Below are 10,911 nucleotides of genomic sequence, written 5' to 3' on the forward strand. Positions count from 1 at the left end.
ATACTTATCTATCTCTGACTGGCTTATTTTGCTTTGCATAATGCTCTCCAGGTCCTGCCTTGCTGTCTTACTGTATATATTTTAAATAATGAAATAGAGCATGGATTTCAAGCATTTTTATGAGAACATCCGTTTTGTGACTTCTGGAACAGACTGTCTGTACATGGCAGTGTACGTGGAAAACACCATTGCATCATTATTTCCCAATGGGACAGTATGCAGGTCCAAATATCAGCCAACAGCTATCAATAGTGCCTCTCTTAGTCACTCTAGTAGAAAAATGTAACTTACCCTTCAGGTGAGCAAATAAATACTCAAAGGTCCTCTAAATTAGTTTATCCTAGATTTTTTTTTCACTGAAGACTATTCTTTTATTGGTTAGTAAAAGCAGGCTCAGAATAATTACTTTGTAATTACAGGAAATAGAACTTAGTTTATAAGCATGTGACCTTGGGCAAGTAGATTAATTTCTCTTTGCTTTGTTATTCTCTCTTTAAAATAAAGATAACTATATAACACACTTGGTAAAACAACACGTAATGAGATCACTCCTTTTAAGCATTTCAGGGCCTGCTACATTTTCTCTTCTGTTCAATAATGACTACAAGTTTACAAAATAAGACATTTATATATATATATATATATATATATATATTCTAAAAGCACCAATTCTTGAATTTATATTGTCAAATGTATGAAATATCATAATGGTTTATACTTAAGTACAGAAAAATGAAAAATCTATTTATATGCTTTAATAAAAAGATCACAATTATGTTGTAAAATTACATAGCAAGGCTTTACCAATTACATGTAGCCCAGATATGAAACCAGGGAAGCTAAAACTTAACATGATTAATTTTTTTGTGACTAGTGATATGTAAAACATATAATGAAAATACTTACAAAGGTCCAGATTATATGCAATTAAATATATTATAACTTTTGGCACTTTTCTATCACTTAATATTATCAAAACTGACATCTATTGTTTGAAGGCAAAAATGTCTAAGCTTCTGAAAAGTGTAAAATGTGTGTGTACATCTGATTAAACAATTTTCCTTCCAAACTGGTAGAAAAACTTTTTATGGAATAAATGTGTTTGTACAGTGGTGACTATTTGTCACAGTAGGCTCTGACATAGGCATTAAAGCACCAACTATTTTAGACAATATGTCATAACCAGCCAGTTGGAGGGCAGTAACAAAATACTTGGCTAACCATTCTATACTAGAGACATCTGTTTAGCTTAGCAAGTTAGTAACACCAGACACTACTATAATTCGGATTATCTGAATATCACAATTCTTTTAGTTCTTAAAAGATGTAAACAATAGTGAAAAATAATTTTATACATCTTAGACATTTTAAACATTTGTAGCATAAAATGTTTATGTAATATTTTAAGTGACAGAGCCAATATTGTATTATATTTATGTTGCATTTATTTATATTTGTATTGTTAAATCCTATAATACAAAATTTATATTATGTACAATTATTTATATTACATACAATTTTTGTTCATATAGTGAGCAAAAAAAATGCAGAATATGATTTATTGAGGCAACATGTAGATGGGTGATTTTTTCTTTTCTTCAATCAAAAGTTAAGTAACACAGAGAATTTGCTGTGTTAACACTGTCTATTAAATGCTTCATTGACATTTTTTAATCTTTAAAACAACCTTATAAAGTAACAGTATTTCCACTTTATGGGTTAGCTAATTGAGACTTAGAGAAGTGATATAACTTGCCTAAGGTCAACTATTAGCAAGTGGCAGAACTGGACCTAAAATTTGGATCTAACACCAAACCCTGCATTTGTAATCACTGTAAGTTTTGTAAATAAAAAGTTTACATTATATATTCTGCATTCTGCCCATAGTTTTTATTTGTGAATAGCATCTATTCTGTTTTTCTGGGAAGGAGGGTGATTTGCCTGGGATTTTCCCAGCTTTAAAGCACAAGGTGAGCCTCAGGGGCACCCATCCTAAGCAAGCCTGTGGCAGTTGGTAACCCACCAGGAAGCAATGCTTAACCTGAAAGATTCTATTGGTTCACACATTTTACTCTCAAAATTCGTAAACCTGAGTGAAAAGTAGGGGAGCCTGGGGAATTATGAAGTGGACTTCATTTTTTAAGCACCAAGGACTATCTCTCAGGTAGAAGAGCATTCATTGTGTCCTTCCCTGGAAATTATGTCTAGAAACTTAGAAATGAGCAGTAGCCTCTTTAAGTAGTACTTTGCAGCAGTATGTGAACTAAATACAGGTTTTTGTGGCAGTCACGTTCTACTCCCGATTGGAAGGGAATTAGGGGTGAGAGCAAAGAGCAAAATATCTATTTCATGGAAGCTCTGAGGAGCAGCCCGCTGGTTCCTCCATGAAACTAGTGATTTAAATCACTGCCTAATGTCTTTGGAAGTGTTTTAAAAGGGCTGCTCCACAGCATCCTCATTTCTGCGTGTCACTTCTCATGGCCGCCATCTGGAGATTGCAAAGGCTTGGTCTTTAAAATCTTTCCTTTTCCTCTGCTTGGTTTGTGCTCCTCCCCCAGCTCCTTTGAAGTGACTGGCATGCTCTGTGGGTCTAAGTGCAAAGCTATTTTTACCACGATGTTTGGGAATCTCTGGGCACAAACTCTCTGCAGATTAGGTAAGTTACAGGTGCACAGGTTCTTGTTACTCATTTAGCTACCACCACTTTAAAGCATTAATCTGACTCTTCTGGATTTTCCCTTTCAGGCAGCGGGGCTCCCTTCACCTTCTATTGAGACACTCACTGGCTTTCTAGTTGATCCTTTCTCTATCTGCAGGGTGGACTAGTTTCTTCTCATTTTCTTTTCCTCCTCTCCCAAGCCCCCTCTTTATTCTACCCTTTTCTCTCTTCTCTCTCTTTTCAATATTGGAATGTTCTATGGGTCTAAGTCAAACCTATTTTTACCACAGTGTTTGGTAATCTCTGGGCACAAACTGTCTGCAGATTAGGTAAACTGCAGTATCATCATTTTTCCTGTCTATCCCCCAGTCCTACTTTCTTAGCTATAACTGAAACTGCTTTCTTTGAATACAACTATGCAACAATATAGTCATATCCCTTAGACCTAACCAGCAAAAAGTATCTTCGCCAGTTTATATAACAAGCCCTCACCCATGTCTATTTCTTCCGTGAGCTTCCTCTTACTGTCATCTTCTCAATCCCCAGGTTTGCTATGAAGCTTCAACTTTGCTCCCTAGAAATATCAACCCAACATCTCAGTAACTTCTATCTCCAATCATCTTTTCCCAAGCTTCCCATTCATGACAAAGTCTTCATTGTTATACACTCATGTAGAACCATATTCCTTTCCATTCCCAGCTCAGTTATTTCTTTGTGTGATTTTTAAATTAATGGCTGTCCTCCAGTAAACTGGAAATACGTTGAGGGCAAAATATGTGAAACACTATGATTTAAGTCACTAGTTTCAATATTTTCACTTCCATTATAACATTAACAAATCCTTACATTTATTTTAAACAGCAGTGTTACCAAATCTAGGTTTTGCAATTAATTCACTATGGCTATTTCAATAAGAGGCCTTATGAATTGAGTAGGAGAAGAATGGAAATTCACATTTGTTGAGTTATTTCATATCATGGACTCAGCATACATCATTACACAACAATACATTATATAAAACACAACAAGTCTATGATGTATGTGTTATATATGCCATTTGATCTCTTAGAAAAATGAGGCTTCGAACATATAATAACGGCTAGGACTGCAATTCTGTCTTACTCCAAAGCTCTGTTTTTCCATCACATACACCACTATCCCCAAGGCTCAGAGCTAAAATCCACCCGAGTGAGAACCATAAGCCTTTCCCTCCCACTCCTTCTCAAGCAGAGAACTGTACATACTCAATCTTCTATGAAGATGATAGAAAGAAAATGCATTTACAGATACCTAAGTGTAAAGTAAGAACAATGGGGTGGCAAACTATTTGAAAACTCAATCACTAACCTTGTTTTAGATCTGTTAAGTAATTTATTAAAACTTAATATTATTGTTCTCTTATTATTATCTACTTTTTTCCCTAATTTTTAAACATGTAATTTGAATTATTTAAAGCCTAGGGGATTTCAGTTTTCATAAACCTGTTTTGACCATTTGTCAAGGTTTGTGGCTTCCAAGTTCTTCTGAAAAATAATGTAATTGCAATTACAGACATCTCATATTTTGCAAACAATTGGAGTTCCAAGAGTTCACTAGTTCACTTGGAATCATTGCATATTTTCCCATTACCTAATCTAATAAAGGATGGTTATTTCCCAAGCTGGCATTTCCTTTTTCTCTCCTCCCACTCCCACCCCAAAACAACAACAGAGAAAAGTGTAGGCCAAAATGAACAACACCACTAGTTTTGCTGACTTAAGTTCTACAAAATATTGGAAAGGAGCTTTGTAATTTGATAAGAAATGATCATTTGATAGTGAAGGTTGAAATGCCTGAGAGGTTATTCTTGATCGGCACCTCAAAGATTTTTCTACCTTTTTCTAGAATCTTCTCTTTCTACATTTTGAACTCACTGTTTCTCAAATGGAAACACTTGAATGAGGGAAAAATAAAGGAGAAAGAGCACACTTTCCTATTCTTTAGCAGCTCATGATGTACAGACTCTCACATCTCTCCAATACCTCTTAAAATCAGTGGTGAGTCTAAGCATTATACCACCTTAAATGTTATATTTATTATCCAAGCAACAAAATTCCTTAGAAGCAATATTTTCCCTATCTCAGTTTTTCTCTATATCTAAGAAAGCTAAGAAAGTAATAAAAAGTACTTTCATAGAGTATGCAACATTTTTAAGTGATTTTGCATTTTTGAAAATGTCATATTTATTCCGGTCTTTGAGAGTGTGATATCTTTTGTCACTGTATCAATTTTATAGATTAAAAAATTGGGAATTTGAGGTGTTAGAATTGACTAAACCCTCATAGGCCCCAAATGATTAAAATCTAGGCCAGCCATACCTCAGTTCCAGGGCTATTTCTCCACATACTTTTTTTTTTTTATACATCATTGTCAATTTCACCCACCCTTCTACATCCAGACTCCACAAGCGATCATTTTCACCTCTTTATCCGTAATATCCAAGACACTGTCTGGCACTTTGTAGGTCCCCCCAAAATGTTGAATAAATGAATTTTAGTTATTATTATCTTAGTAATCTTTGCAACTATGCTATGTAATTGTATTGGTTAAACGCGCCTTTTTAAGTTATCTTTACATTATAAAATGCAGCATAAGAGTGTGGTTAAGAGCACAGGGTAACTTTCCATAATGGATGTTTGTCCTGTGTTGTTGGAGCCTCCAATCTGCAGTCTTATCTGCTGACATTACCGCAACCAGGGCGCTGGCGTAAATTGGAGAAACTATCACAAAATACGTATCTTTTTATTATTGTTCTTACCTATGCTCCCTGCTTTTCCAAAAAAAATGATTCATTCTCAAATTTGATAAGGAATTATTCGGCTGCACAACAACAAATACATAAAAACAGCCCCAAATGTCAACCTAACACCTGTGGCTCACTATAAAGAGACTGAAGAATTATTTTTTGAATAGGCGACTTGGCTGGAAAATGTAGCTAGTTCCTACATTGTCTGACCATTTATTCCTGGCATTGTCTTCACTCTATTCATTTAAAAGGATGAAGTCATATTGAACATAGCCTATAATTATCACTGCTTGGTTTCCATCTAGTTTTTCAGGCACTGACTATACAGGCCCAAACTAGCTGATTCTCATTTCTAAGGCCACTTACAGGTGGAGTGGGTCCTTCCAGAACTCTAAGGGGCGGGGGGGGGGGGGGGGGAGGAAAGGAAAAGAAAGGAAAGGAACAAAGAGAAAAGAATAAAGAAGAAGGAAAGGATACAATAACAAATGAGAAAAAAAATAACAAAAGAGCAGAAAAGCCTCTGCAATAGCTGTGCTTTATTTCCTTCCTGAGAAATGGTCTGAGCCCTGACATAGCCTTATGCACTATGCTTATCTAGCAGTTAATATGGGCTATAGGCTTCACATGCCTATCATGGGATCAAATCCTCACCAAGATTCTGTTAAGCAACTGCTAATATCTTGAAGAAATTGAGATCTAATGCCTACCTATGCACACATAAATAGAAATGAATGAAGCTAGGACTTCAAGGGAGTCCTTCGAATCTAGGGCCTCTGCGCTTCATCCTTACATTGTACTGCCTTCCAACCACCGTACTTGCGTGCATTGGGCCATAGGGAAGCAGTAATTAAAGTTCTATTGCCTTGCTTGTGCTTCAGTGGCTGCCTTTCTCATCTGAATCCTATGCAACAACTGATTTGGAGTCAATGGACAGCAAGCACACCAACGCAAAAGCTGTGTAGAACAGGAGCCATAACAGAGGCACCTTGGAGTGGGGGCCACAATGAGTCTTGAAACATCGTCTAGTTTTAGTGAAAGTCTTGTTTCCACTAAAAACGATCTTTAAACACGTTATTACATGTATTGCATTCACATCCTCTGTTCCACCCCTTACCTCATAGGTACTGCTGTGCCACCTAGGAGGGGTACAGAATTCAGAGTTTGGTTGCCACCCCTCCAAAAAAAATAGATAGCAAAGGAAGGAATCTGAGCACCCTCCAACCACCCTCTCCAGCTCCCAAACCAACGAACTGCCTTATTAAAAGAGAGGAAAGAGATTTACCTGCTGCTACTGAGGCCACAGCCTGAAAGTCATGTAAACCCTTTGAAGGACTGTAATGGTTTAATCACAGGAATAGCATCTTTTTGACAGACAGGAGAGAAAAAGAACTGAACCACTCTGCAAATACTAACCAGGCTATTTTGGAGCAATGGCTATTGCCTTTGAAATCTTTCATCATGGATCTATACTTAGAATTCAGATGAGCCTGGGGGAGGGGAATGGGACAGTGTTAATCCCCAGTTGTTTTGAAGTTGTCCTGTAAGCAGGTTAGCATTTAAACTGTCCCAAATGGAAGCATTGGATTCTGTGTTTAAATTGTGGGGCTCTCTCCGTGAATTTTGTTTTAACCTGTCCTGCATGTAGATTGACACCTCATTCTGGGGGTGACACTTCTCAGTTTTCTTTCAGACTAGATGTTCTAGAGAGCACTGGCTGTAACCACATCGGGAGACCGATGCTCCATGACAGCTAAAAGTTGGATTGAGTTTCAGGAGCTACTATATATAAAGCTGGGGTGACTTATGTCACCGCACTAATTAAATGCCATCTGGGTGGTTCCTCTGGGTTTTTGAGCCCATCACCCAGTTCAGACTGAGTCAGAGGCCAAGGAGGAGAACATGATGATGGACCTTTTTGAAACTGGCTCCTATTTCTTTTACTTGGACGGAGAAAATGTTACCCTGCAGCCCTTAGAAGTGGCAGAGGGCTCTCCTTTGTATCCAGGGAGCGATGGTACCCTATCCCCCTGCCAGGACCAAATGCCCCCTGAACCTGGGAGCGACAGCAGCGGAGAGGAACACGTCCTGGCGCCCCCAGGCCTACAGCCTCCCCACTGTCCGGGCCAATGCCTCATCTGGGCTTGTAAGACCTGCAAGAGAAAATCTGCCCCCACCGACAGACGGAAAGCCGCCACCCTGCGCGAGAGGAGGCGGCTAAAGAAAATCAACGAGGCCTTCGAGGCTCTGAAGCGAAGGACTGTGGCCAACCCCAACCAGAGGCTGCCCAAGGTGGAGATTCTGCGGAGCGCCATCAGCTACATCGAGCGGCTGCAGGACCTGCTGCACCGCCTGGATCAGCAGGAGAAAATGCAGGAGCTGGGGGTGGACCCCTTTAACTACAGACCCAAACAAGAGAATGTAAGGCCACATGCTGCCCAGGCAGGGGAATACATACAGAGTCTGATTAGCCGCTTTCCCTGGGGCTTTCCCATCCAGCTGCTGGGTCTCTTTTCCCGTCCCCCTTTCTCGCCCGCCCCTCCAGCTCCCTCTCTAATGAACCCCCAGTGACCCCTGGACACGGGGTGGCTGCAATAAGGCAGGAAATGCGCACCCGGCCCGGCCCGAGGAAGCAGGGGAGACATTCCCACAAAGGCACCCCCATCCCCGGAACCGATGTTTATTTTCTAATCTGCTGCCTTGGTTTTTCTCCAGCTCGAGGGTGCGGATTTCCTGCGCACCTGCAGCTCCCAGTGGCCAAGTGTTTCGGATCATTCCAGGGGGCTCGTGATCGCTGCCAAGGAAGGTAAGTGAAAGCAGGGGCGCCGCGCTAGGGAACACCCCGGGAGGGGGCTGGTTGCTCGCGCCGGGCAGGCCAGGCTCAGATCCACAGCAGGGACGCGCGCGCCCGGGGAGAAGTGCGCTCTTTTCGCGCGGGGACCCTGTGCCCCCGGGTTGCCTGAGAGGCCTGGAGCCGGGCGCGGGGCTGCCTCTTCTGCCTTCCTTGGCTGCTACGTTTGTGTGTTTTCTGTGCTCAGGAGGGACAAGCATTGATTCCTCGGCCTCAAGCAGCCTTCGGTGCCTTTCTTCCATCGTGGACAGTATTTCCTCGGAGGAGCGTAAACTCCCCTGCGTGGAGGAGGTGGTGGAGAAGTAACTGGGAGCCGGCGTTTGGGATGATCGCGGCAGCAAGGAGATCCCACCCTCCCTCCTTCGACTAATCCTTCGGATTAGTTCACTTTACATTCACGTTTAGGAACCCAGACCGCAGAAGTTTGTGAAAGGGAAGGAGACACAAAGAAACTTCTCCGAAACTGTTGTGCACGCTCGGATGCCTTTGGGCGCTGGGCTTTAATTTTTTGGAACAGCGAGTGGCGTAGGTCTAGCAGCCTTACTTTGCTACTGTTTGGTTGGTTTTATAATATATTTACTTTTATTACGGTGATTCTTTTGTGCCATGATCAAAAGAAGTTCATTCCTGTCTAAACAAAGTGGGAACGTTGCATTTAAATGTTAGGGGTATTGAATGTAAATTTGTAAATAATCTTAGTACTTTCATTTTGTATGTAAACCTAAGAAATATATATTGTAAAGTAACAGATGTATTGTATATACAATGTGAGAGGATCCTGGGATTGTAATATTAAAAATGAGTTTCTGTATGAATAAAGTTGGCCCTATTTTGATTCAGCTGAAAAAAATATATGCTTGAGGTATATAGAGAGCCATATTTTAATTTAGACATCACACCAGCCCATTTATCTGGGTAATTTCTTAAAGCCTGATTTAAAGGAAGGAAAATGGGTTGTTTTTCTATGTCTGAATTAAACTGTTTACTTTTCTATACGTGAGGAATATCCAGAAGGAAAATGTCCTTTTTTTTCTTGTATCAGCATACTTTCTCGTTCTGTTTCTGTCCTGTCCCTGGAGCTCTGGGTGAGACTTGCTTACCCAAAGTTGACTGAATTTTCAATCCAGTAAAATCTCATTGTTGCAAGAAATTGCCACACAAAAATTCTTCGCTTGTTTTTCTAAAAGATCTCCAGCCAATTTAGGCCGAATGACTTTCCCTCTTTGACTTTCTCCAGGCCCCCGCCCTTGCATAAAAAGCATTGACCTGGAGCCCCCAGGGGCTGCGCTGCCGGTCTCAGGGACCCTCCCCAGTTTTCTTGAACTAAACGGGTGGCTAGAAGACCGGACTATCCTCAAGGCCTTGTGTGGCCTGGGTTAGTGTTCCAACTAGAAAGAGAAAAGAAGGAGACAATCTATTGAGGTGGGGTGAGGAAGGGTTGCTTCAAGAGCGGGAAGGGTTAAATGCTGAGGGCAAAGGACAACAACAACACACATGAAACCTCTTAGCTGGGCCAAATAGCACAGCCCCAGAGAGGCTTGCCTCCCCAGGAGCTCCTCAGGGTGAGGATTTTACAACGTGTGCCAGGTTTGTTTATCCTGTAACCTCAGGCAGGAGCGACCACCAAGAATCGCAGTGGGAAGTAAAGCAGAGGAGAGGGGCGAGCCATTTCTTTGGAATCACGACTTCTCTCTTGCATTCTGTAAATGGCACCTTCCGGGGGACTCCCCCTCCCCACTCCTCCCTTCCCTCTTTATCCTCACCGCTAGTCCGTCCTCAGGTGGAAAATGTGAAAATCAAATTGAATTCAGTATTTCCCAGCCCAACCTTTGCTTCCTAACACGCCCTTCGGGACCTTCCTGTTGCACAACAAAGTTTCAGATACCGCCACAGGCAGCGCCCCCTTCAGGCCTGGAGCCGGAATTGCCCCCTTTTCCATCTCAAAGGGCCGCTCTGAGGGTGATGGTCACTTTGTTTTCTGAGCCTCAAATTTCTCCTAGAATGCTTTTAAAATGCAGGAAGTTTCACAGCGAAAACTGGCATTGACATGTAATCCCTCTCAAAGGTTTGAGAAGAGCAGGCGGGAGTGTTAGTGGATTTTGTAAACGGCCTCTGTGGGTGCTGACAAGCTAGACTGAATGCAGGCTGCTACTGGGTAACCTTGGACTGTAATTGCTGCTCTCTTCGTCCATTTCTTCATTTATAAAATAATGGGGATAATAATAGTGCTCAACTCCTGGGGCTGTCGGGATTCACTGAGATAGCCCACGTAAGCTGCTTAGAAAAAAGAGGGTGCAATATAAACACTCTCTGCCAACTCTCTCTGTTTTTCATTCATAAATATAAATGGACCATCAGGAGGCTTTTCTCCCACCAAAAGCCACAGTTCCTTCCGATCCAGCTTTGTAGGGGAAAGTATATTTGACAATGAGACCAAGAGCAACCTGAATGTGCCATTTGTAGCATTTTACATATTAGCTCATATAATCTCACAACAGGCTGCAAGAGAAGTACTATTGTCACATCTAGTTTAGGGAAAAGGATTCTTTGGGGCAGAGAGGTTCTTGTAAGTATAGAGCCAGGACTCAGAGCCAGCTGATATCAAAGGCTTGTTCTCCC

At 41.1% G+C, this 10,911-nt stretch overlaps 1 protein-coding gene across 1 annotated transcript; it reads left to right on the top strand.

The window, feature by feature from the left end:
* The first annotated feature begins 7,080 nt into the window (after positions 1-7,080).
* MYF6 (myogenic factor 6) lies at positions 7,081-9,287 on the top strand. The gene is made up of 3 exons (XM_059683708.1): positions 7,081-7,862; positions 8,157-8,247; positions 8,480-9,287. Exons 1-3 carry the CDS (start codon positions 7,344-7,346, stop codon positions 8,596-8,598), a joined length of 729 nt encoding a protein of 242 aa, XP_059539691.1. The 5' UTR covers positions 7,081-7,343; the 3' UTR covers positions 8,599-9,287.
* Positions 9,288-10,911: the final 1,624 nt, after the last annotated feature.

This window comes from Myotis daubentonii, chromosome 2 (genome assembly GCF_963259705.1).
Source record: "Myotis daubentonii chromosome 2, mMyoDau2.1, whole genome shotgun sequence".
Lineage (NCBI taxonomy): Eukaryota > Metazoa > Chordata > Mammalia > Chiroptera > Vespertilionidae > Myotis > Myotis daubentonii.

What these genes read in the sequence shown, in the direction of transcription:
- MYF6 (XM_059683708.1), top strand. Translation starts at nt 7,344, where the DNA reads ATGATGATGGACCTTTTTGAAACTGGCTCCTATTTCTTTTACTTGGAC. An exon ending in ACAGACCCAAACAAGAGAAT is followed by an intron (nt 7,863 to 8,156) that starts GTAAGGCCACAT and finishes GTTTTTCTCCAG; the next exon opens with CTCGAGGGTGCGGATTTCCT. An exon ending in CGTGATCGCTGCCAAGGAAG is followed by an intron (nt 8,248 to 8,479) that starts GTAAGTGAAAGC and finishes TTCTGTGCTCAG; the next exon opens with GAGGGACAAGCATTGATTCC.